Source organism: Erinaceus europaeus, chromosome 15, assembly GCF_950295315.1.
Source record: "Erinaceus europaeus chromosome 15, mEriEur2.1, whole genome shotgun sequence".
NCBI classification, from domain to species: domain Eukaryota; kingdom Metazoa; phylum Chordata; class Mammalia; order Eulipotyphla; family Erinaceidae; genus Erinaceus; species Erinaceus europaeus.
This window is the reverse complement of record NC_080176.1, coordinates 18,512,158-18,538,725: the sequence shown is the minus strand read 5'-3', so window position 1 is coordinate 18,538,725 and position 26,568 is coordinate 18,512,158. Positions and strand designations below refer to the sequence as shown.

At 48.7% G+C, this 26,568-nt stretch overlaps 1 protein-coding gene and 1 non-coding gene across 4 annotated transcripts in view; both read right to left on the bottom strand.

Annotated features, from left to right (window-relative positions):
• Window positions 1-2,583: 2,583 nt before the first annotated feature.
• SEZ6L2 (seizure related 6 homolog like 2) overlaps window positions 2,584-26,568 on the bottom strand; it is a 40,602-nt gene continuing 16,617 nt past the window's right edge. The window contains exons 6-18 of one of the 3 annotated variants that reach the window (XM_060173042.1): window positions 25,225-25,410; window positions 23,894-24,062; window positions 18,628-18,791; window positions 13,233-13,433; window positions 12,296-12,434; window positions 11,424-11,620; window positions 11,140-11,334; window positions 5,346-5,537; window positions 5,067-5,258; window positions 4,566-4,604; window positions 4,298-4,415; window positions 4,096-4,217; window positions 2,584-3,133 (exon numbers count right to left, since the gene is read on the bottom strand). In XM_060173042.1, coding sequence (XP_060029025.1) covers window positions 4,103-4,217; window positions 4,298-4,415; window positions 4,566-4,604; window positions 5,067-5,258; window positions 5,346-5,537; window positions 11,140-11,334; window positions 11,424-11,620; window positions 12,296-12,434; window positions 13,233-13,433; window positions 18,628-18,791; window positions 23,894-24,062; window positions 25,225-25,410 — 1,907 coding nt within the window. In that variant the 3' untranslated portion in view covers window positions 2,584-3,133; window positions 4,096-4,102. The remainder of the gene's footprint in view (window positions 3,134-4,095; window positions 4,218-4,297; window positions 4,416-4,565; window positions 4,605-5,066; window positions 5,259-5,345; window positions 5,538-11,139; window positions 11,335-11,423; window positions 11,621-12,295; window positions 12,435-13,232; window positions 13,434-18,627; window positions 18,792-23,893; window positions 24,063-25,224; window positions 25,411-26,568) is intronic. The other 2 variants (XM_007536157.3, XM_007536158.3) reach the window with 2 other exon arrangements.
• LOC132533225 (U6 spliceosomal RNA) lies at window positions 15,512-15,617 on the bottom strand. The gene has a single exon (XR_009545131.1). It is a non-coding gene; the product is annotated as a U6 spliceosomal RNA (small nuclear RNA).

Sequence of the window (26,568 nt, the reverse complement as noted above, 5' to 3'; positions counted from 1 at the left end):
GAGGGGGAGAGAAAGATAGACACCTGCAGACCTGCTTCACCATCTGTGAAGCGACTCCCCTGCAGGTGGGGAGCCAGAGGCTCGAACCGGGACCCTTCCGCTGGTCCTTGTGCTTCGCGCCACCTGTGCTTAACCTGATATACTACCGCCCGACTCCCAAGCCTTAGACTATTACTATTAAGCATGTGGTCCTGAGTTCAACTCCTGGTATCACATGTGCCAGAATGATGCTATGCTGACTCCCCTCCCCAACACACACACACACACACACACACACACACACAAATTTTGATTTATCTGTGGGAAAAAAAAAGTGGGGGCAGGGGTAGATAGCATAATAGTTCTGCAAAGAACTCTCATGCCTGAGGCTCTGAAATCCCTGGTTCAATCCCAGCACCACCATCAACCAGAGCTGAGCAAAACTCCGGTGGAAAAAAAAAAAAAAGAAAAAAACCAAAGTGTTTAGCACTGCCTAGCACAGAATAAATGTAGCCCCACTGTTAAGAGCATCTTCCCCTAAATTTCAACCCCCTTTGAGTGTCCTAAAATATCTCATTGTGGGTGCAGGGTAGACAGCATAATGGTTATGCAAACAGACTCTCATGCCTGAGGCTCCAAAGTCCCAGGTTCAATCCCCCACACCACCATAAGCCAGAGCTGAATAGTGCTCTGGTTAAAAAATAAAAAAATAAAAACAAACAAAAAAACCTTAAAAATATCTCATTGTATCTAAGCTAACTTTTTTTTTTTTTTTTAATTTGGTTACTTCTGGGGCTTCACAGCTCTGGGCTGACTGTCAAAGATACAGCAGAGACTCAGAGAAAGACAGGCAGAAAGATGTGGTCTGGGAGGTGGCGCAGTGGTAAAGCTTTGGACTGTCAAGCATGAGGTCGTGAGTTCGATCCCCAGCAGCACATGTGCCAGAGTGATGTTTGGTTCTTTCTCTCTCCTCCTATTTTTCTCATAAATAAATAAAATCTTAAAAAAAAAAAAAAGGCAGAAAGAGAGGAACCATAGCTCCGGAGCTGCTCTCAGTATGGCTGGAGCCAGGCTCGAACCTGGATCATTAATGAGGCAAAGCAGTGCGCTATTCAAGTGAGCTATTCTGACAGTCCTATGCCTGCATCAATGAGAGAGACAAGAGCATCGCTCTGGAAATGCCGGGGATCAAATTCGGGTCTCGTGCTCACAGGTCAGCTTTTCTTCTCACTGCACTATCTCCTAGGCCCACAAATACAAAAATTTAATTTGGTAAAAGCTCAGTTAGTGGGCTGATGAAATACCGGGTTGTGAAGAAATCATGATGCATTTTTTTTGCTTAGAAAAATAGAAAAACGGGCTGGGTGGTGGTTGAGTGCATATGTTACAATGTGCAAGGATGTGGGTTTGAGTTTGAGACCCCAGGCCCCACCTGCAGGGGGAAACGTCTGCAAGTAGTGAAGCAGTGTTGCGTGTGTCTTTCCGTCTCTGTCCTTCTCTATCTCCCCCTTCCCTCTTGATTTCTGGATGTCTCTATCCAATAAATAAAGAATTAAAAAACAAAAAAAAAAAAAAAGAAAAGAAAACATGCATTGGAAGTCGGGCTGTAGCGCAGTGGGTTAAGCGCAGGTGGCGCAAAGCGCAGGGACCGGCATAAGGATCCCGGTTCGAACCCCGGCTCCCCACCTGCAGGGGAGTCGCTTCACAGGCGGTGAGGCAGGTCTGCAGGTGTCTATCTTTCTCTCCTCCTCTCTGTCTTCCCCTCCTCTCTCCATTTCTCTCTGTCCTATCCAACAACGATGACATCAATAACAACAACAATAATAATTACAACAATAAAACAAGGGCAACAAAAGGGAAAATAAATACTCTTTTTTTTAAAAAAAAGGAAAACATGCATGACTTTTTTGGCAACCCAACTCAATAGTTCAGTTGGACAGTGCACTGCTCTGCCATGTGTGTGACTCAGTTTCGGACCCGGTCCCCACCAGATTGAAGGTAGCTTTGATGCTGTGGTCTCTTGCATTCACTCAGCCTCTCTACCTCTTTAAAAAAAAAAAAAAAATTTTTTTTTCTTCAATCAATGCGAAGACTCTTGAGTCAAACAGGTTATAAATTCCCCATAGTGAGCAACACCAGGAAGCTGGTGAGGAGAAACGGGCAGCCACAGGAAAGCAGAGACTCATTATTTTATGAAATGTCATGAGTTGAACCATCTTTGGTAGACATTTAACCAGGAGTATGTTCAAACTGCTGCAGAGTGGGGTGGGCGCAGGGGCTGGAGGGCTGGTTGGATGACACACTCTCAAAAGGGGCCGAAGCTTTAGGTCAGCTGGACATGAAGCAGACAGAGCCGTCATAGGGTGAGGCGGCTACAGTGGAAGGGGTGGGGGATGGACAGCAGCCAGTGCGTGTGTTCCAGGGGCTGAACTGAAAGCCAGATGTTCAGACCTCAGACAAGTGTCATTCCCCACTCCCTCCCCCAATACTTTGCTGGGCCCAGACTTAGATTTCACCTCCCACAATGTCCCCCCTACGTCCAAGACCCCCCACTAGGCTCCCAGTGACCCACCTTCCCACACCCCACCAGCCCGGTTACAAATGATGATTTTCTGTTTATTGCTCAAAAGCAAAAATCCAGAAGCAAAGGTCAGTGGGATGGTGGGTTGGGGAGGTGGCAGGGAGGGGCGGGAGGTGGCCCCAGCTCCCCCCTTTTCCCCTCTTCTCCTGACCCTCCAGGGCCAGAGTGTCCGGGAAGAGCAGAGCTGTCATGGCCGAGGGAACAGCAGAGAGGAGCGGTCCTTGTAGGGTGCCCTGGGCTGGAGTGGCCCGAGGAGCTGCAGGGGGCTGAGTTCCCCTCCCAGGGTCCAAAAGCCAATGTGGGGGGAGAGGGGGCGGGCCCCTTGTTTGGCAACTGAGGAGACTGAGGACAGCAGGATGCTGGTTGATTGACGAGGGTCCCCAGACCCTAGGGGTCACTGACACACCCTGGGGGCCCCTGGGGATGGGGGGCTATGTACACAGCAGGGAGCAGAGGAGTCAGAGGCCAGATCCTGCCCTCTTCCCTGCCCACGGGAGCGGGGAGGGGCATCCTGGGTCCTGCAGCCTTCCTTAGTCTTGGGGTTCAGATGGAAACCTCATATTCCCGAGTGTCCTGGAGACAGAGAGATGGAGAGGGAGTTGGAGGGGAGGGGAGAGTGGGTGGGGGCATCCACCAGAAAACACTGAAGCAACACTGGCCACAGAGGGCTTGGGGGCCTCAGGGTCTGAGAGCAACAGGGTCTGTGGTCCATCCTTTGGCATCTGGAAACTAGAAAGTGGAGGATGCCCAGGAAGAGGGAGTGTGGGGCTCTCAATCTCGAGGTCCTAGGTTCAATGCCTAGCATTGCATGTGCCAGAGTGATGCTCTGATACTCCTCTCTCCTTCCCTCATTAATAAATCATTTCTTTTCCTGCCACCAGGGTTATTGCTGGCAGAATGAATCCACTGTTGCCCCCCCTTTTTTTTTCTTTTCTGTTTTATTTGATAGAACAGAGAGAAATTGAGTGGGGGGGGGGGTTGATAGAGAAGGAGAAAGACACCTGCAGACCTGCTTCACTGCTCATGAAGCTTCCCTCTGCAGGTGAGGACCAGGGGCTTGACACTTGCACATGGAAATGTGTACTTGACCACCACCAAGGCTCCACGATTTTTAATTAAATAGCCAGATTTTTTTTTTTTTTTTTTTTTTTTTTTTTAACTGGAGCACTCCCAGCTCTGGCTTATGGTGGTACAGATGTGGGGGATTGAACCTGGGACTTTGGAGCCTCAGGCATGAGAGTCTCTCTGCATAACCTTTATGCTATCTACCCCCTCCTTAGTCGGGGTTGATTTGAACACCAGAAGACCTGGCACTGGGGCCCAAGTTCCCACTATGGACTAGACAGGGTGCGAGTTCTCTGGTTAGCCAAAGTCCTCCCAGCTCTCTAATGTCTGACTTTGATCACTGTACATGGTCTTGGTAGGCAGCTGTGTTTCAGATACCCAGGACAGAGGTTACAGAGACCTTGAGGGAAGGCTGTGACATCCTGAGGGTGGGAGAGCGGTAGGGGCCCAGGGGGAGAGGGAGGACTCACCCCAGCTTCATACAGTGGATTGCTGAAGTCTGACTCCACAGTGATTGGGCTGTAGGAGTGAGAGCCGGAGAAGCCGAAAAGGGATTTGCCCTGCAGCCTGGCCAAAGGAGAGGACAGAGAGGCTAATTAAGAGGAATCCCTAGCATCCTGCCCCCCACCCCGCCCCACCCCGCCTCACCAGGCTTCTGCACTGGGCACTCACTTGGTGTAATAGACATAGATACCACTGCCGAGAATAATAACCAGGCCCAGGGGAAGCAGGATGGCCAAGGCGAGGTTTCCACCCTCCAGCTGCCGGGATGGGTCTGTGGTCTGGGTCACTGCAGGAAGGAGGAGGAAGAGAGGTCACTGAGCTAGGCCGGGGCCCCTGCTTGGGCTCTCCCAGCTTCCTGCCCGGGGCCTCCTGCCCCCAGGCTCTGCTTTACCCACCCAACTCAGCCAGCCTGGGTCTCCACTGTGCCCTCACTGACCTTCCAGTTTTCGGTTGTCCACGAGCTCCTCATAGGCCACTGCGGGGAGAGGAGGGGGGGACGGGGTCTGAGCCCGGGAGGGGAGGAGGCTGGGAGGGGCCGGAAGCCCTGGGGGGCTGGGCTGGACAGCCTGGTTCTCGCTGCCCTATGTTCAACTTTAACTTGCCCTTGCTGGGGGTTGGGGGTGGGAGGATCGGATTGGGGAGGAGAAGTCAGAGCAGGGTCTTCTTCCTCCTTCTCTAGACCCCTAAAAACGCAGGCTTTCAGGCCATCTAGACCAGCCAGAGACTCCATCCCTTCAATAATTCCCTGACCTTGAGCTTCCCCAGGACTTCGGGATGAGAGCCCTCAGGAGAGAGGAGAGAACGAGGAGCTCCGCAGATTGGTCACTGAGTCACCCTGGTGCTGCCTGGCTTTCCTGTCCCTGTCATTGTCCCCACATCCCCCCACACACACACACTCACTACCCTGATCCCCCGACTGCCCTGTCCACCCAGACACCTTTGCAGAGTGGGGGTTGGCTGGTCCACTGGGAGGGGTGGCCAGGCACACAGGTGATGGTGACCTCGCCGATGAGCTCGAAGCCCTCGTAGCAGAAGAAGCGCAGAGACTCGCCCGCCTGGTAGTGGTGCTTATACAACGTCTGGTAGCCATTCTCGGGCACCCCGGGATTCAGGCACGGCTCATACTTCACTGCAGGGATCATGTAGGTCAACCCAGCTGCCTCTGGGTGCCCCCCCAGTCCCCCTCTCCCATCCCGTAGTGCACCCCCAGACTCACAGGCGCACTTGGGGACCCGGTCGCTCCACTTGGGCGTGCCTGTGTCCCGGCTGTAGCAGGTGAGCACAGCTGCCCCCTCCAAGCTGTACCCTGGCAGGCAGCGGTACTGGACGTGTGAGCCTACTGGGAAGCCGGCGTCTGAGGCGGTCCGGTGCCCATTGGTAATTTCACCAGGGTCCGCACAAGTCATGACTGCAAAGTTGGCAGAGGGCCAGGTCAGTGGGAGCCAGAGTCCTAAAAGATCTCCCACCTCCCACTGTCTCTTCAGAGTGAAGAACGCAGGTGGCCCAGGAAATAGATAGACATTGGATTCTCATGCATTGAGATCCTTTCTTGGATTCCTGTCATCATGTGTGCCAGAAGGATGCTCTGGTTCTCTCTCCTCCTCTCTCATTAAAAAGGAAGGAGGGTGGTCTGGGAGGTGGCACAGTGGATAAAGCGTTGAACACTCAAGCATGAAGTCCTGAGTTCGATTCCTCGCAGCACATGTACTGGAGTGATGTCTGGCTCTTTCTCTCTCTCCTCCTACCCCTCTCATTAATAAATAAATAAAATATTTTAAAAAGAGAAGAGGAGGGAGTCAGGTGGTAGCACAGCTGGTTAAGCGCAGGTGGTGGAAAGTGAAGGACCGGCTTAAGGATCCCGGTTAGAGCCCCCAGATCCCCACCTGCAGGGGAGTCACTTCACAAGCGGTGAAGCAGGTCTGCAGGTGTCTCTCTCTCTCCCCCTCTCTGTCTTCCCCTCCTCTCTCCATTTCTCTCTGTCCTCTTCAACGATGACATTAATAACAACAACAATAACTACAACAATAAAAAACAACAAAGGCAACAAAAGGGGATAAATAAAAACTATAAAAATTATTATTAAAATAAAGAGAAGAGGAGGAGGAAGAACAGGAGAAAGAGGAGGAGAAGGGGAGGAGAAGGAGGAGGGGGAGGAGGAAGAGGAGGAAATGAAGAAAAAAAGGAAAATGCAGCACCCAGCAGTGGTTGCACCAAGTTAGGTGCACACAAGACCTTGTGCAAGGACCAGGTTCCAAGTCCCCGCTCCCCACCTGCAGGATGGATGCTTCATGAGTGGTGAAGTAGGTCTGCGAATGTTTTTCTTTCTCTCCCTCCCCCTTTCTACCTCTCCTTCCCCTCTCAATTTCTCTCTGTCTTATCCAATTTAAAAACAGAAGACCAAAAAAATGAAAAGAAAAAAAAAAGGCCAACAGGAGTGGTGGATTCATAGTGCTGATGATGAGCCTTAGTGATAACTCTGGTGGCAGGGATGAAGGAGGGACCAGGAGGTGGTACACCTGGTTAAGAGCACACATTACACCCAAACCAAGAGACCCCTCACAGAATGGGAGAAGATCTTTACATGCCATACATCAGACAAGAGTTTAATAACCAACATATATAAAGAGCTTGCAAATCTCAACAACAAGACACAAATAACCCCATCCAAAAATGGGGGGAGGACATGGACAGAATATTCACCACAGAAGAGATCCAAAAGGCTGAGAAACACATGAAAAAATGCTCCAAGTCTCTGATTGTCAGAGAAATGTAAATAAAGACGACAATGAGATACCACTTCACTCCTGTGAGAATGTCATACATCAGAAAAAGTAGCAGCAACAAAAGCTGGAGAGGTTGTGGGGCCAAAGGAACCCTCCTGCATTGCTGGTGGGAATGTCAATTGGTTCAACTTCTGTGGAGAGAAGTCTGGAGAACTCTCAGAAGGCTAGAAATGGACCTACCCTATGACCCTGCAATTCCTCTCCTGGGGATATAGCCTAAGGAACCCAACACACCCATCCAAAAAGATCTGTGTACACATATGTTCTTGGCAGCACAATTTGTAATAGTCAAAACCTGGAAGCAACCCAGGTGTCCAACAACAGATGAGTGGCTGAGCAAGTTGTGGTATATATATATATATATATATATATATATATATATATATATGAATAGTACTCAGCTATAAAAAATGGTGACTTCACCGTTTTTAGCCGATCTTGGATGGACCTTGAAAAATTCATGTTAAGTGAATGAAATAAGTCAGAAACAGAAGGATGAATATGGGATGACCTCACTCTCAGGCCGAAGTTGAATAACAAGATTAGAAAAGAAAACACAAGTCGAACCTGAAATGGAATTGGAGTATTACACCAAAGTAAAAGACTCGGGGGTGGGTGGGTGGGTGGGGAGAATACAGGTCCATGAAAAATGATGAATGAAATAGTGGGGGTTGTGTTGCTAAATGGGAATCTGGGGAATGTTATGCATGTAAAAAAAAAAAAAAAAAAAGAAGTAGAAACGCAAAGCAGAAATTGACTGAGTTTGGAGTACGGCACCAAAGTAAGAAAGCAGAAGTATACTAGAGTTTGCAGTGAGTACCTCCCTAATACTTCCTCTCCACTTTTCCAAGCTTTGGGTCCATGATTGCTCAACAATTTGTTTGGCTTTGTATGTTAACTCTCTTTTCAGTCACCAGGTTCCAGGTGTCATCAGGATGCCGGCCAGACTTCCCTGGATTGAAGACACCACCAATGTGTCCTGGAGCTCAGCTACCCCAGAGACCCATCCTACTAGGGAAAGAGAGAGGCAGACTGGGAGTATGGACCGACCAGTCAACGCCCATGTTCAGCAAGGAAGCAATTACAGAAGCCAGACCTTCTACCTTCTGCAACCCTCAATGACCCTGGGTCCATGCTCCCAGAGGGATAGAGTGGGAAAGCTATCGGGGGAGGGGGTGGGATATGGAGATTGGGTGGTGGGAATTGTGTGGAATTGTACCCCTCTTACCCTATGGTTTTGTTAATTAATCCTTTCTTAAATAAAAAATTTAAAAAAAAAACAAGATCAGAAAAGAAAACACAAGTAGAACCTGAAATGGAACTGGCGTATTGCACCAAAGTAAAAGACTCTGGGGTGGGTGGGTGGGTGGGTGGGGAGAATACAGATCCAAGAAGGATGACAGAGGACCTAGTGGGGGTTGTATTGTTATATGGAAAACTGGAAAATGTTATGCATGTACAAACTATTGTATTTACTGCCGAATGTAAACCATTAATTCCCCAATGAAGAAATAAAAAAAAGAGCACACATTACAGTGCACAAGGACCCAGGTTTGAGCCCCTGATCCCTACCTACAGGGAGATAGCTTTGCAAGTGGTGAAGCAGGGCTGCAGGTGTTTCTTGTCTCTCTACTTCTCTATCTCCCTCTCCCCTCTCAATTTCTAGGGTTTTTATATTTATTTATTTATTTTCCCTTTTGTTGCCCTTTTATTGTTGTTGTAGTTATTGTTGTTGTTATTAATGTCATCGTTATTAGATAGAACAGAGAGAAATGGAGAGAAGAGGGGAAGACAGAGAGGGGGAGAGAAAGATAGACACCTGCAGACCTGCTTCACTGCCTGTGAAGCGACTCCCCTGCCGGTGGGGAGCCGGGGGCTCAAACCGGGATCCTTATGCCGGTCCTTGCTCTTTGCACCACCGGCGCTTAACCCACTGCACTACCATCTGACTCCCTCAATTTCTGTTTTATTGAAGAAAGGAAAGGGGAAAAAATGACTGGCAGGAGTGTGGGTTTCATCATGTAGGCACTGAGTCCCAGTGATAACCCTGGTAAATAATTAATAATAATAATAATAATAGAATAAAGAGAGCAGAAGTTACAGTCTTAAAGCCCAGTGCACTTTATACTCCTGTCTGGGTTCCAGGCTGGACAGCCTGGGAGTCCTCCTGGAGACAGTTTGCCTTGTGTCCTGCCTCAGATCTGCCTTACTGTAACTTACACCAATTTGGTTCCAGCACTGCTGCCAGGGGCCCAGGTGAGAGATCTACAGCCCCTAGTCTGGTGGCAGGCTTCCTCAAATACTTTATTTATTTATTTATTTATTTTGAATAGAGAAAGGAGTGGAGAGGGGAGAGGAGATAGAGAGGGAGAGAGGCTCCTGCCTCACTGCTTATGAAACATCTCCCCTGCAGGTGAAGAGCAGGGCCTTGAACCCTGGCCCTTGAGCATTGTAATGTGCACTCAACCAGGTACACCACCATCCAGATAAGCATTTATTTATTTTAATATTTATTTTTATTTATTTATTAGTGAGAGGAAAAAAAGAATCAGTGTCACTCTCACACATGTGATGCTGGCGATCAAACTCTGGGCCTCATGCTTGAGAGTCTTGCCCTTTATCTACTGTGCCACCTAGCCCTCTCATTAATAAGTAAATAAAATATTAAAGAACAGAAGAAGAGGAGGAGGAGGAGAAGGCGAAGAAGAAAAAGGAGGAGGAGGAGGAGGAAGAGGAGGAGAAGCTGGGCCGTTCAGCTCCTGTTGCCATGCCCCTGACATGCCTCTTCCCACTGCCCTTTTTCATACCCACAGCAGCCACTCCTTCCTGTTCACATGCACCAGGCTCAGAGTGAACAGCTTTTCACAACTCACTATTCCATTGGTTTTTCATCACCCCCTATTTCAGCTTCACCAGTGGGGAGCTAATGCTCAGAGATGGGAAGTGACTGACCCACAGTCAATCACCCAGCAGGGACCACCTTAATATCCTCTGTTGTTTTAAAATGGGCTTCCCCCTTCCCAGACTGTGAGCTCCTGGGGAGAGGAAGCTACCCCACTGCCTCTGCAGAGGCCAGCCCATCCTGGAGCTTCACTGACTGCATTGGAATAAAACACCCTCTCAGGTGAGCCCAAGCCCTGGACTCTGCTAATGACATCGAGGGTGGAGGGGCTGAGATTGGCAGAGAGCCTTGAACAGAAAGTCTGGAACTGACTGAATAGGGCAGACCAGAAGGGCTGCAGCCCAGAGAGTGGAGGCCCATCAGGGACAATTTCAACAGAGGGCCTGAGGAAGGTTCCAACAGCATCGAGAAGGAAGGGGCGGAACACAGATGGGATATGGGGCGTGGATGAGAAGGAACGGGGCAGGGTACCGGTGATATGAGATATGAGTGGGAAGTGATGAAAAGGAGAGTAGGGCAGACCAGTGAGGGCTGGGGCGGGGCAGTGAGGTCTGGGGTGGGGAAATGAGGGCTGGGGGCAGTAGAAAGAGGACTGGAGTTGGTGTATCGCACCAAAATAAAAGACTCTGGTGGTTGTGAGGGGAAAGTAGAGGTACTGGAGAAGGATGACAGAGGACCTAGTGGGGGTTGTATTGTTATGTGGAAAACTGAGAAACCTTATGCACGTATAAACTACTGTATTTACTGTCGACTGTAAAACATTAACCCTCCAATAAAGAAATAATAATAATAATAGTAAAAAAAAAAAAGACTCTGGGGTTGGAGGGAGTGTTCAGGTCCTGGAACAAGATGGTGGAGGAGGACATAGTGGGGGTTGAATTGTTATGTGGAAAATTGATAAATTTTACACATATACAAATATTGTATTTTACCATTAACTCTCCAATAAAGATTTTTTTTAAAAAAGATAAGTAGAGGGAGTCAGGCAGTAGCGCAGCGGGTTAAGTGCACATGGCGCAAAGCACTAGGACCTTCGTAAGGATCCCAGTTTGGGCCCCTGGTTTCCCACCTGCAGGGGAGTCACTTCACAGGCGGTGAAGCAGGTCTGCAGGTGTCTATCTTTCTCTCCCCCTCTGTGTCTTCCCCTCCTCTCTGCATTTCTCTCTGTCCTATCTAGCAATGACGACATCAATAACAACAACAATAATAACCACAACAACAATAAAAAAACAAGGCCAACAAAAGGGAAAATAAATAAATAAATGTAAAATACAATAAAAAGAAGTAAGTAAAAGAAAAAGAGCACTGGCGTCCCTCGGGCTTACTCTTTTGGCAGGCAGGTGGCGCCGCGCTCCAGGACAGGTCCCACTGACAGGTGAGAATGTCGGAGCCAAGCAGCTCATAGCCAGGCTCGCACTGGTAAGTGAGCACCGTGCCTCGGATCAGATCCCCGTGGGATGCCGTCCTCCAGCCCCACTCGGGAGGTGGCAGCTCAGGACACGTGTCGTTTCTTGGGACCTCTGTAGGGAGACACAGCGAGGTTGGCGATCGTCCTGCTACTCGAGGTCTATGCGAACCTCGCTCCTCCTGGGACCCCAGTCCTCCATACCTTTGAAGTGCAACACAAAGCCCTGACCCAGGCCTGGGTTTGGGGGTCCAGGTGGGGCCTGGAACTGCAGTGTGAGGTCAGGTCCAGAAGAAAGGAGTCGGCGGCGTGGCTGAGGGCCCCGGAGCTGGGCCAGAACTCGGGTACTGGGGCCATCTCCATCAAACAGTGTCAGCATGTCCCCTTCACGCACATTCAGGCTGTAGGGAGTGGGACCAGAAGCGGGGGCCAGACTTTGATCAAGCCATCCATCCAGTTCTGCCCACTCTCATGAAGTTTACTGGGAGCTTCCTGTTGTTCCCCAGCCTCTCTAGCCAAGGTCTGGCCCATTTTGGCTTTGACCAATTCTGTTTGTTGTGGTGGTGGTGGTTTTCACCAGAGCACTGCTCAATAGTGGCTTATGCTGGTGCTGGGGATTGAACCTGGGACTCTGAAGCCTCAGGCATGTGAGTCTCTTTGCATAACCATAATGCTATCTCTCCCTCCCCTGGACTTTCTCTTTATGCTGGTTGCTCTAGGTTCCACTGGTCTGAGGACATCCTCAGAAGCCACCAACATGAGTGACAACAGGTCAAAGTCTCTTTTCACAATAGGCCTCCAAGAAAGGTTACACTACCCCCCACTAACTTGTCCAAGGTCTCCTTGTTAATAAATGAATTGTACTTAGGTGCACTAGGTACAAATAAGTGTACTGTTGAGTCCCACCACGTCCTGAATTCTTAGTCACCTCTTTCATCAGACCTCAGACTCACTGAGTCTTGTGTATGCATAGTTGAGCCAGTCAGGCTCAGGACACAGGTCAGTGTGTTGTCATGTCATCATCACACCAGGATGAGCCCACCCCCATCAAATCCTCAGCAGCAGCCAAAACGTACATCTCAACTTGGAGCAAGATGCGCTTCTCCTCCTGAACGTGCAGGCCCCACACACAGTCCTGGCCTGGGCTGTAGCTCTGGGGCCAGTCGGGAGAGAGGACCACACCAGCGGCCTCTGACAGCTCCCCTCCACACATGGCTAAGAAAGAAGGGGTGTTAGATTTAGGACTCTAGACAGCTTACATTCACACTTGGCTGGGGGTAAAAGGGGCATCACATTCAGGACCTGGGACAGCTCCTCTTAACACAGGGCTAGGGGGTGTCAAATTCTACGTAGGCTAGAAGGGGTATCAGTTCCTGGGAAGTATGTAACCTTCATTTCCCACCCCAGAGCTTACCACTCCCAGTTGTGTGCCATACCGATTTTTCTAGTACAGATCAGTTTTTTTTTTAATTTATTATTTATTTTCCCTTTTGTTGCCCTTATTTTTTATTGTTGTTTTTGTTGATGTCGTCGTTGTTGGATAGGACAGAGAGAAATGGAGAGCGGAGGGGAAGACAGAGAGGGGGAGAGAAAGAGAGACACCTGTAGACCTGCTTCACCACTTGTGAAGCGACTCCCCTGCAGGTGGGGAGCCAGGGGCTCGAACTGGGATCTTTAAGCTGGTACTTGCGCTTTGTGCCACGTGTGCTTAACCCGCGCTACCACCTGATTCCCAGTTCTGATCTTAATAACCTGCCTACTCTCAACCATCACTACTGAATACATGATTTAGCCCAACTCAAGTTCTAGTTCTTGAAGGTATTTGTGTTGTGACCAAGTCCAGCATTACTTAGAGAAGAAAACCGAGTCTCTGAAAAAGGCATGGATTGGCCCAAAGCCTGGATTTATTTGCTTTGACTATGTGTTTCCTCTCCTTCAGGAATGGTGTTCCTAGAAGCTCCAGTCCAGGGAGTAGCCTGCAGAATGGAGACCTGGGGGACAGAGAGGACTTACCCTTGCAAGCTGGTTCTGTGTCATTCCAGTGAGGTTCCGTGGGATCCACACACTCAATGGCATTGGGGGGTCCAGGGGGTTCCAGGGCATATCCTGGGAGGCAGGAGAATGTAGCCAGTGCCCCTGGGCGATACTCAGGGTCTGTGGTGGTGACATTGCCATGTGCCAGGAAGGGGGCAAAGCAGCGATCTTCTTCAAAGGCTGGGAAGAAATCAGTCATAGAAATTAACCAGGGGTGGGGCTGGCAAAATAGCTCACTTGGACAGTGTACTTCAATGTGTGTGCAACTGAGGTTCAAGCCCAGTTCTCTCTCTCTCTCTCTCTCTCTCACACACACACACACACACAAACACACACACACACACACACACACACTAAAAGAAGCTTTGGTGCTGTGGTATTTCTCTCTGCCTCTCTGTGAGAAAGAAAGAAAGGGAGAAAGGAAGAGACAGAGGGAAAAGGAAAAGGAGAAGGGGAAAAAGGAGGAGGAGGAGAAGGAGGAGGAGGAGGAGGAGAAGGAGGAGGAGAAGGAGAAAGAGGAGGAGGAGAAGGAGGAGAAGAAGAAGAAGGAGGAGGAGGAGGAGAAGGAGAAGGAGAAGGAGGAGGAGAAGGAGAAGGAGAAGGAGAAGGAGAAGGAGAAGGAGAAGGAGAAGAAGGAGAAATTAAGCATTAGGACAGGCCACAGGAGATCTCATACTGAGGATATGGGCTGAATTCAAGTGCCCTTTGACCACTGGGCAGCTATTTCAGATTAAGTGCCCTTGGTTTAATTTGTACTCTTCAGTCTCCTCTCCCTCCTTTCGTGCTTCCTCCTTTTCTATCTGTCTACTTTTCTTCCTCCTCCTCTACTTCCTTGTCATTTTCAAACCAGAGTACTGCTCAACTCTGGCTACTAGGGTGCAGGGGACTGAACCTGAGACTTCAAAGCCTCAGGCATGAAAGTCTTTTGTGGAATCACTATGCTGTCTCTTACTCTTCAATTTCTCCCCAAACTCTCATTCTTCACTTATGTTGCATTGGGCCTCTGGAGAGAAACCCCTAGGCTAGTCAAATCTCGGCCACTACTCTACACATGAGGAAACTGAGGCCCAGAGATCACACCGGAAGGCGATGGCAGGAGCAGCCCTCCCATCCAGACTGCTCCATTCCCAGGCATCGACGCTCAGCTGTGGAATCTGCAAAGGAGCCGGGGGCGGAGAAGCATGCCTTTGGGAACTGGCTGGTGTAGATCTGTTCTCTCCTCAAAAATAACAGTTGGATTCTGATCGCTGCTGATTATCCAAGCTGTGGCGAGAATCCAAAAGTGCAACAAACACAAAAACGACTCAGGTTTTGACTTGGTACCAAATCAGCAAAAATGAATTTTAAGTGTCTTTGGATTTGGCCACTTGGTCCTAGCTTCACTGCAAAACTCTCAGTAAGGTAAGACTGAGGGGCTTATGACACTAAAGAGGAATCAGGAGTTGAGAAGGCAGCAGTGGTTCCACAGCTCTGGGGACTAGTCTCGAACTGGAATTCACCCCCTCAAGGCCCAGTGCTTCCTGCATTCTTGGGCTCTAACACACAGGTAATTTTAAACATTGAAAACAGACCCACTGGGGGGCCAGGTAGTGGTACACCAAATGAAGTGCACATAATATGAAGCACAAGGACCTGAGCAAGGATCACAGTTCGAGCCCTCGGCTCCCCACCTACAACGGGTTCGCTTCACAAGCGGTGAAGCAGGTCTGCAGGTGTCTATCTTTCTCCCTCTCTGTCTCCCCTCTCCTCTCTCAATTCCTTTCTGTCATATCCAGAAAAGAAAGAAAAAAATGGCCACCAGGAACTGTGGATTCATAGTGCCAGCACTGAGCCCCAGTGATAACCCTGGTGGCAATAAATAAATAAATAAATAAATAAATAAATAAAATAGACCCACTGTTCTGTTTTACTGTTACTTAACCTGATGGGGTATCATGTCCAAACCATGTGCATCTCTCTATCTCTTATTTATTAATGAGAGAGACAGAGGGAGAGAGAGAAAGACAACCAGACATTACTCTGGTACATGCACTACAGGGAATCAAATTCAGGGAATCAAATTCATGTTTGAGAATCCAATGCTTTATCCATTGAGCCATATCCTGGGTCACGAAAATCTATGGATCTTGTCACCAGGAAGGTGATAATGCTCAATGGTTGAGCATAAAATTTGCATGTGTGAGTTCCCAAGTTCAGTTCCTGGTACTGCTAAAATGATTCATATTCTTCCTCCTATTTATATTTGTTTTTTTTTCCTTTTTAATATGGAACACTTAACGAATTTGCATGTCATCCTTGTGCAGGGGCATGCTAATCTTCTCTACATCATTCCAATTTTAGTATATGTGCTACTGAAGCAAACACTCTATCTACCTATCTATCTATCTATCTATCTATCTATCTATCTATCACCTATCTAAAAAAATAAGCCTCCAAGTCCTGTACCTCTATCAGGGAGGGCCCAGTGCTGATTCATTTTCCCCATGACTCAGACCAGAAACTAGCCCCTCCCCTCCCCTCTGTGAGTATTTCACTTTCTTTGTCTCTCCTATTTCTCCTTCTCCTTCTCCTTCTCCTTCTCCTTCTCCTTCTCCTTCTCCTTCTCCTTCTCCTTCCCCTTCCCCTTCCCCTTCCCCTTCCCCTTCCCCTTCCCCTTCCCCTTCCCCTTCCCCTTCCCCTTCCCCTTCCCCTTCCCCTTCCCCTTCTCCTTCTCCTTCTTCTTCTTTTTTTGTCTCCAGTGTTATTGCTGGGGCTCGGTGCCTGCGCCAGGAATCCACTGCTCCTGGAGGCTTTTTTTTCCCTTCTGTTGCCATTGTTGTTTTATCATTGTTGTAGTTATTATCAGTGTTGTTGTTATTGATGTCGTAGTTGTTGGATAGGACATAGAGAAATGGAGAGAGGAGGGGAAGACAGAGAAGAGGAGAGAAAGACACCTGTAGACCTGCTTCACCACTTGTGAAGCGACCCCCTGCAGGTGGGGAGCCAGGATCCTTACGTCAGTCCTGGTGCTTTGCACGCTTAACCCGATGCACTACCGCCCAACCCCTGTCTCTCCTACTTCTGGCTGCCCAAATCCTCTGCTCCACATGCACTGAAATTCTGGTGTGGTTTTGTTTGTTTGTTTGTTTGGTTTTGGTTTTTTTTGCGGGGTGTTGCTTCACACTTGTGTGATTTCACCACTCTGGGCCACTATCTTTTTTCTTTTTCTTTTATTTTTTAAGTGTCTTTTTATTTATTTATTTATTTTATTTATTTATTCCCTTTTGTTGCCCTTGTTGTTTTATTGTTGTAGTTATTATTGTTGTCGTAGTTGTTGGATAGGACAGAGAGAAATGGAGAGAGGAGGGGAAGACAGAGAGGGGGAGAGAAAGACAGACACCTGCAGACCTGCTTCACCGCCTGTGAAGCGACTCCCCTGCAAATGGGGAGTCAGGACTCGAACCGGGATCCTCATGCCGGTCCTTGTGCTTTGCGCCACCTGCGCTTAACCTGCTGTGCTACAGCCCTACTCCCCACTATCTTTTTTCATCCAGAGAGACAGAAAAAGGAAGGGCCACCACAGCATCGAGCCTCCTCTAATGCTTTAGCGCCTCCCACATGGTGTGAGGGCTCAGGCCTGGGTCACACACATGACAATGCAGGCACCCTACCTGGTGAGCTAGCTCTCAGGCCTGGCATTAAAGGCCTATCTCCCAAACATACCAGCCTTTCTCTATTATTTGCTCACACTCATTCCCATGCTCCTTACTCTCCACATCTAACCACTCAGTTCTGGCTTATGGTGCTCTCGGAGACTGAATCTAGGACCTCTCTGATCTCCAGACATGAAAATCTGTTGTGCTACCAATGTCACTCTCTCCCTGGCACTTTAATCCTCCTTAAAAGGAAAAAAATCAGGGGAGTCGGGCGATAGCGCAGCAGGTTAAGCACACATGGCGTGAAGCACAAGGACCAGCCTAAGGATCTTGGTTTGAGCACCCGGCTCCCCACCTACAGGGGGGTCGCTTCACAGGCGGTGAAGCAGATCTGCAGGTGTCTATCTTTCTCTCCCCTCTCTGTCTTCCCCTCCTCTCTCCATTTCTTTCTGTCCTATCCAACAACGACGACATCAATAACAACAATAATAATTACAACAACAACAAAACAACAAGGGCAACAAAAGGGAAAATAAATAAAATTAAAAATTTTTTAAAAGGAAAAAATCATAGGGTGGAGGGTAGACAGCATAATGGTTGTGCAAAGAGACTCTCATGCCTGAGTCTCCAAAGTCCCAGGTTCAATCCCCCACACCACCACAAGCCAGAGCTGAGCAGTGTTCTGGTTAAAAAAAAAAAAAAAAAGGAATCATTTAGGGGCCAGGTGGTGGCTCATCTGATTGAGTGCACAAGTTTCAATGCGCAAGGACCCAGGTTCAAGGCCCTGGACCCCACCTGCAGGGGGAAAGCTTTGCAAGTGGTGAAGCAGGTCTACAGGTGTCTCTCTGTCTCTCTCCCTCTCTATTTGCCCCCTTCCCTCTCCATTTCCGTCTCTATCTGATAAAGATAATACAAACAAAAATTTAAAAATCATTTGGGATGACAGAATAGCTTGCTTGAATAGTGTGCTTCTCTACAATGTGCACAACCCAGGTTTAATCTATCACTGTCTTCATTTAAAAACAATAAATTTAATTTAATTTTAAAATAGTCTCTATTCTGGTCAGGGTACCCTGTGTGTGTAACATAATGATTCTGTAAAAAAGACTTTCATGCCCAAGGCTCCAAAGTCCCAGGTTCTATCCCTTGTACCATATATGCCAGATTTGAACAGTGCTCTGATTTATTTAATTTAATTAAAATTTTTTTTAGAGAGAGAGAGAGAACAGCACCAAAGTTTCCTTTCATGTAGTAGGGGCAGGGCAAAGCAGCACACTACCCAAGTGAACTATTTTGTGGGCCCAAGAAAAAGAAAGTCAGGGGCAAGAGAAATATCGCACTGAGTAGGGCTTTTGCCTTATCATGGGTGCAGCCCAGGTTCGAGTCTTAGTTGGTACCACATGAGAGTCCTATTGCCCTATGGTGCTGGAGAAAACTTCAGTGTGGCATCTCTCCTAAGCTCACTCTCCCTCTCTCTCTCTCTGGAATGAAAAAGCTGCCCAAGATTAGTGCAATGGAACATACATGAGGGCCAAGCCAGTAAAAAAAAATAATAAAAATAAAAATAAAAAAGCAAGCAAACAAATTCTAAGAGGCTGCCTCCAGGAATCAGAAGAATGAACAGAACAGGCAGCAAGCCATGCACCCAAACCCCGGGGCGAATAGGCTGGTGCCCTGCTGGACATGCCAGGGCACCTGGAGAAGGGACGATGCCAGCAGGAGCTGGAAGGGCACTTTACCTTCAAATCGGAGGCTGAGCAGCAGAGGGTTGGCAGGTGTCTCAGACAGTAGCTCCACGTAGAGGGACTGGGCATCACTGATGAGACCCCGTTCGGGGACATCGTCCATGTCCGAGTCATAGATCACCGGGGACAGGGGGCTGCCCCCTGAGCGCACCATCAGCCTGGCACGGACAGAGTGTGACCTGGAGATCAGGCTCCCTCCCCTCCCACGGCTTCCTGCCTCCTGTCTGCTCTCCTGTCTTCTTTTGCTCTTTCCTTCCTACCTTCCTTCCTACCTTCCTTCTTTCCTTTCTTTTCCTTTTTTCTTTCTTTCTTTTTTTTTTTTTGACACAGAGAGAGAGAGAATAAAATAATAGGGAAGTCAGGCGGTAGCGCAGCAGGTTAAGCGCACGTGGCTCAAAGCACAAAGACCAGGGTAAGGATCCCGGTTCCAGCCCCCATCTCCCCACCTGCAGGGGAGTCGCTTCACAGGCGGTGAAGCAGGTCTGCAGGTGTCTGTCTTTCTCTCCCCCTCTCTGTCTTCCCCTCCTCTCTCCATTTCTCTCTGTCCTATCCAACAACGACGACAACAATAATAACTACAACAACAAACTCTGTTTTAAAAAAAGAAAAGAAAAGAATACACAGCATGGAAAGTTCCTTCAAGGCAATGAGGGGTGGGCTCAAACCTGGGTCAAGCATAGCACAAAGCACACTACCCAAGTGAACTATTTTGCCACCTCACCTATCTTGTTTTCACAGCTGTAATCAGCTAACAGGAAGCACGTGCCTGGTGCCCTAGCACACTTTATCTTGCTGAAGTCTCACGAAGATACTTGTGTCACATACTGCTGTCGCTGCTGTGACAGAAAAGGAAACTGAGGCAGAGGACTGAACCTGCCTAAGAGCACACAGCAACTGGTGGCAGAGCCAGCCGACGGGTCTATTAGACAAAGAACAGGAACAGTGATAACGACGCAGCCACCACATACAGTGCTTCTCAGTGCAGCACTGTCTGAAGTACCCGGCATGTTTTTATGCCTTTATTTTCACAGAAACTTCAAGAGGGAGTTTCTCTCATCTCCATTTTACCAGGGAGACTGAGGTACAGAGAGGTTAAATGATTTGTCTAAATTGACACACTCATGCGTCCTTAAAAATGTGGGTGTGTAGGGAGTTGGGCAGTAGCGCAGCAGGTTAAGCTCACGTGGCGCAAAGCGCAAGGACCTGCATAAGGATCCTGGTTTGAGCCCCCGATTCCCCACCTGTAGGAGAGTCGATTCACAAGCAGTGAAGCAGATCTGCAGGTGTCTGTCTTCCCCTCTTCTCTCCATTTCTCTCTGTCCTATCCAACAACAACATCAATAACAACAATAATAACTACAAAAATAAAACAAGGGCAACAAAAGGGAATAAATAATAAAAAAAATTTTAATGTGGGTGTGTGTGCAGGGGTGCACCCAGTTGAGTGCACACATTGTCATGCACAACAAAGGCCCAGGTTCAAACCCCAGGTTCCCATGTGCAGGGGGAAGCTTCATGAGTGGTGAAGCAGTGCTGCAGGTGTCTCTCCCTCTCAATTTCCCCCTTCTGTCTCAAATTTTCTGCTTCTATCCAAAGTAAATAAGTATATAAAGCTGCTTTTTTTTTAAAAAAAAGGGAAGGGTTGGGGCCGGGTGGTGGCACACCTAGTTGAGCGCACATGTTACAATGCACAAGGACTCAGGTTCGAGCCTCCAGTCCCCATCCACAGGGAGAAAACTTTGCAAGTGGTGAAGCAGTGTTGTAGGTCTCTCTCCCTCTCTTTCAGCCCTTTTCCTCTCGATTTATGGCTGTCTCTATCCAATAAATAAATAAAGATAATTTAAAAGGGGGGTGCAGTAGTGCGCAGGTTAAGCGCAAATGGCGCAAAGTGCAAGAACAGGGATCCCGGTTCAAGCCCCCAGCTGCCCACCTGCAGGGGAGTCGCCTCACAGGCGGTGAAGCAGGTCTGCAGGTGTCTGTCTTTCTCTCCCCCGTCTCTGACGTCCCCTCTTCTCTCCATTTCTCTCTGTCCTATCCAGCAGCAGCAATAACAACAAGGGCAACACAATGGGGGGGGGGAGGGAAAAGGCCTCCAGGAGCAGTGGGTTCACAGTGCAGGCATTGAGCCCCAGCAATCACCCTGGAGGCAAATAAATAAATAAATAAATAAATAAATAAATAAATAAAATTTAAAAAAGGGAAGGGTCGAGGCCAGGAGACAGCTCAGTGAATAAAGTGTGTGCCTTATCATGCTCCAGGCCCTGGGTCTGAGCCCCAGCACCACATGGAAGCACCGTGGACCACACCATCTATCTTCCTTTCAAAGGCATAGATATTTTAAAATTATGCTTATTTATTGGATAGAAATAGCCAGAAATCAAGAGGTAAAGGGGAGATAAAGAGGGAGAGAGGGGAGTCAGCAGTAGCGCAGCGGGTTAAGTGCAGGTGGCGCAAAGCGCAAGGACCAGCCTAAGGATCCCAGTTCAAGCCCCCCGGCTCCCCACCTGCAGGGGAGTTGCTTCACAAGTGGTGAAGCAGGTCTGCAGGTGTCTGTCTTTCTCTCCCCCTCTCTGTCTTCCCCTCCTCTCTCCATTTCTCTCTGTCCTATCCCACAACGACGACAACAATACTAACTACAACAATAAAACAACAAGGGCAACAAAAGAAAAGAAAAAAAGAAAGAGAGAAAGAAAGAAAGAAAGAAAGAAAGAAAGAAAGAAAGAAAGAAAGAAAGAAAGAAGAAACAAAAAGAAAAGAGGGAGAGAGACAGAGAGACACTGCAAACTTGCTTCACCACTTGCAAAGCTTTCCCCCTGCAGGTGGGGTCAGGGGACTCAAACCCAGGTCCTTGTGTATTGTAACATGTACATTCAACCAAGTATGCCACCACCTGGCCCCTAGAATTAAAAAAAAATTATTATCTTTATTAATGGATAGAGATAGCCAGAAATTGAGAGGGGCGGGGGTGACAGAGAAGGAGACAGAGAAACGCCTGCAACACTGCTTCACCACTCGCAAAGCTTTCCCCCTGCAGGTGGGGACTGGGGGCTTGAACATGGGCCCTTGAGCACTGTAACATGTGAGCTCAACCAGGTGTGCCACCGCCCAATCCCTAGAATTTTTAAAAATATTGATTTATATTCCCTTTTGTTGCCCTTGTTGTTTTTAGCTTGTTGTTGTTTTTTTTTTTTTTATCTTTTATTTATTTTAATCTTTATCGGTTGGATAGAGACAGTCAGAAATTGAGAGGTGAAAGAGAGGGAGAGAGACAGACACCTGCAGCACTGCTTCACCACTTGTGAAGCTTTCCCACTGCACGTGGGGACCAGGGGCTCGAACCTGGGTCCTTGCGCGCTGTAACATGTGCGCTCAACCAGGTGCGCCACCACCTGGCCCCCCTTGTTGTTTTTAATTGTCGTTGTAATTATTGTTGTCATCGTTGTTAATAGGATAGAGAGAAATGGAGAGAGGAGGGGGAAGACAGAGAGGTAGAGAGAAAGATAGATATCTGCAAACCTGCTTCACTGCCTGTGTAGCGATTCCCCTGCAGGTGGGGAACCGGGGGCTCGAACTAGGATCCTTATGCCTGTCCTTGCGTTTTGCGCCATGTGCACTTAACCTGCTGCGCTACCGCCCAACTCCCCCTAGAATTTTTTTTAAATGGACCCAAGAGGACACTCCGTGGGATCCTGTACATGCCCCCTCACCCCCGCCAGTTCATTCCCAGGCGACACATTCAAGGAAAAATTTAAGAAGGAAGAGCTTCTCTCTTCTGGCTTGCTGCCCTTGGCCCCTTGGGATTATACTGTTACTCACTTTCACTCTGGAGTCCTTTTTCCCCTGCAGACACTCTATCTGGTGAGCTAACTCTCAGATCCTGGACTAGAGTTCTATTTCCCAAACATATTAATTAGTATGTCTCTGCTTTTGCTAATTTACTTTATTTCATCAATAAAAAAATGTGATTTAATTTTAAAAGAGAGAAATTTCTTTTTTCAAAACCAGAGCACGGCTCAGTTCCGGTTTATGGTGGTGCTGGGGATCGAACCTGGGACTTTAACATAACTATGATGCTGTGTCTCACACCTACCAAAATTTTTTTTTTAAGAAGGTTAAGAGAGAAGGACTGGGCCAGCGAAGTGGTTCACTTGGATAGTGCACGGCTTTGCCATGTGCACAACACAGGTTTGAGCCCAGCCCCCACCACATTGAAGGAAACTTTGGTGGTGTGGCCTCTTCCACTCTCTCCTTCTCTGCCTCTGTCTAAAAGTAAAGGGAAACTCAAAGGAAACAAAAACACCTATCAGAAGAGATTCTGTGTATACTTATGTTCATAGTAGCACAATTTGTAATAGCCCAAACCTGGAAGCAACCGACATGTCCAACAATAGATGCACAGTTAAAAAATTCTCGTGTACATACACACACACACACACACACACACACACACGATGGAATATTATTCATATGTTAAAAATAATAAAGTCACCTCCTTTGCGTGATCTTGGATGGAACTTGAAGACATCATGTAAAGTGAGACAAGCCAAAAAGAAAAGAACAGCTACCAACTGATCTCACTTATAAGCGAGACTTAATAAATAGGAACAGGAAAGGAGAACACAAAGTGAAATGTGGACTGGGTGAGATGCACTGCATGAAAGCAAAGGACTCAGGGTGTTGGGAGGATGTGCAGCGGGATAAGCGCAGGTGGCGCAAAGCGCAGGGACCGCAGTAAGGATCCTGGTTCCAGCCCCCGGCTCCCCACCTGCAGGGGAGTCGCTTCACAGGCGGTGAAGCAGGTCTGCAGGTGTCTATCTTTCTCTCCCCCTCTCTGTCTTCCCCTCCTCTCTTCATTTCTCTCTGTCCTATCCAGCAACAACGACATCAATAACAACAACAATAATAACCACAACAATAATAAAAACAAAAAGGGAAAATAAATAAAATATTTAAAGGAAAAAAACAAAGCAAAGGACTCTGGGGAAGGAGGTGGGAGGAGTGGAAGAGAACTCTGGGGTCTGGTGCATAATGAAACTGTACTGTGTCAATGAATACAGTGTAAACCATTAACCCCTCCAATAAAATGATAAAATAAATAAATAAATAAAGGGGAAGGGGGGAAGGACTAATCTGTGTTTGACACATACTTCAACATGGCTCCCCACCCGAGGGTCTGCTCCCTCATCTCCTACCCACCCCCACAGCCCCTCTATTTTCCTGCGAAATGATGGGTCCTCTGACCCAAGGCTCAGACCCTCACCGGTCATTGTCCTCATCCAGCGAGACTCTCTCAAAGTGCAGGTGCAGCCGCCGTCCCTCCGCCGCTTCAATGACCCATCGGCAGGTGAGGTTGGGCCCCGCAGCTCCCCCAGGCTCAGGGGACACAATGCGGCCCAGGGTGGCATTGTGGATGGTGCCACCACAGGAAGCTGTGGGGACGGGGGTACTTAAGTGACTTGTAGTCCAACTTCAGAGCCTCTGCCCCACAGGCTTACCCCAGGCCACCACTCAGGGAGGGAGGCAGCTCCTGAACGGCAAGCCCCCAAGATGGACACCCCACACCCTCAGGATGGAGCCCCTGCTAGAATGAAGACTCCCCCAGATGAAACACTGTAGGGGTGGGGAACCCCCTCAAGCTGAATCCCTGACATGGGAACCCTTCAAGATAGGGATGAATACACCCCAGAACAGAGATCTTCCAGGTATGAACGTGAAGAACAGATTCTACAGGGCCTGGCAGTGGTACACCGGCTGCGCACACACACATTACCAAACGAAAAGATCTGGGTTCAAGCCCCTGGTCCCCAATTGCAGGAGGGAAGATTAAGGAGCTGAGAGGCAGTGCCATAGGTCTCTCTCTCTCTCTCTCCCTCTCATTTATTTTTAAAGTGCCTTTTTATTTTTTAAATTATTTATTTATTGGGTAGAGGCAGCCAGAAATTGAAAGGGAAGGGGGTAATAGAGAGGGGGAGAGATACCTGCAACACAACTTCACCAATCACAAAGCTTTCCCCCTATAGGTGGGGACTGGGGGCTCAAACCTGGGTCCTTGCACATTGTAACGTGTGCACTCAACCAGGTGTGCCACTACCACCTAGCCTGTGTCTCTCTCCTTCTCTATCTTCCCCTCTTCCCTCAATTTCTCTCTGTCCTATATTAAAAAATAAAAAAGGAAAGACAAGAAATAAAAACAGAATCCTTGGGTGGGGGGGTAGATAGAATAATGGTTATGCAGAGATTTTCATGCCTGAGACTCCAAAGCTGCAGGTTTAATCTGCTGTACCACCAGAAGCCAGAGCTGATCAATGCTCTGGTAAAAAAAAAAAAAAAATCCTCTAGACAAGGAGCCAGCAAGAGAAGGGACCCCCAGGTGACCTTCCAGTGGGACATCTCCAGGCAAAGACCTCTGTCCCCACCCCCACCCCAAGGTGGACAGACTCCCAGGACAAGCTCTTCAGTGTCCAGACCCCCCCCCACACACACACACACACACCGGAACAGGATTCTGTGGTGTGAGCCCCTTCCCCAGGCAGGGTCCTCCACAATGAGTCTCCCAGAACAGACGGTCCCACTCCTCTCTCAGGGACTCACCTGTGCAGCTGGGGGGCTCCCCATTCCAGGCTGGCCGGGTGCCATTGAGGCAAATGAGGGTCTCCTCACCCTGCAGCTGGTAGCCCGAGTCACAGTGGAAGCTGGCGGTGCCCCCTGGGTGCAGGTCTGTCACACTCACGTCTCCGTGGGCCGGCCGGCGAGGGAAGCCACAGCTTAGCAGGTAGGCTGGCTCAGACAGGGCAAAGGGGGCTCATTCCTGGCCATCCTTTCACCCACCCCAGCCTCCTCTCCCTTCCCCCAGTCACCCCCTTGACTGGGAGGTGCAAGCTCATTCCATCTAGGGACACACGGGGCAGACTGTGACATGAAGAGGCCCTTTCTCTCCCCTCCCTCTTCCCCTCCCTCACCAATTGCTATTTAGCTTAATTTGTGCTCTGACAGAGACTAAAAAATAGGTGGTTTGGGAGGTGGCACAGTGGATAAGTCATTGGCCTCTCAAACACGAGGTCCTGAGTTCAATCCCTGGCAGCACATGTGCCAGAGTGATGTCTAGTTCTTTCTCTCTCCTCCTATATTTTGCATTAATAAGTAAATAAAATCTTTAAAAAGAGAGAGGGAGGGAGTCAGGTGGTAGCACGGTAGCACAGCGGGTTTAGCGCATGTGGCTTAAAGTGCAAGGACTGGCGTAAGGATCCTGGTTCAGGCCCCCGGCTCCCCACCTGCAGGGGAGTCACTTCACAAGTGGTGAAGCAGGTCTGCAGGTGTCTGTCTTTCTCTCCCCTGTCTTTCCCTCCTCTCTTGATTTCTCTCTGTCCTATTCAACAACAATGCCAGGAGTAACAAAAATAATAAACAAGGGCAGCAAAAGGGAATAAATATTAAAAGAGAGAGAGAGACTAAAACATAGAAACAAAGAAAGACACCTGCAGCACAGCTCCACTGCTCATGAAGCTTCCCCCCTGCAGGTGGGGACCAGGGTCTTGAAGCTGGGTCCTTGCACGTGGTCATGCGCGTGCTCGAGCAGATGCACCACCGCCTAGACCTTTTTCTCCCTTGGTCTTTGTAACTGGCTCACTCTGGCCCCACTTTATGGATGGGCCACGTGAGACCCAGAAACTGATTCTGGAGCCTCGCCCTCCTAAGCCAATCAGCTGACAGTTTCCACCCCAGTCAATAGCAATTGCTGAGCTTCCAAAACAAGTGCACATAGTTGCTTCTGAGGTAAAGACTGTGTGGCTGGGGCCAGGCGGTAGCACAGCGGGTTAAGCACACATGGCATAAAGCTTAAGGACAGGTGTAAGGATCCTGGTTTGAGCCCCCGGCTCCCCACCTGCAGGGGAGTCGCTCCACAAGCGGTGAAGCAGGTCTGCAGGTGTCTATCTT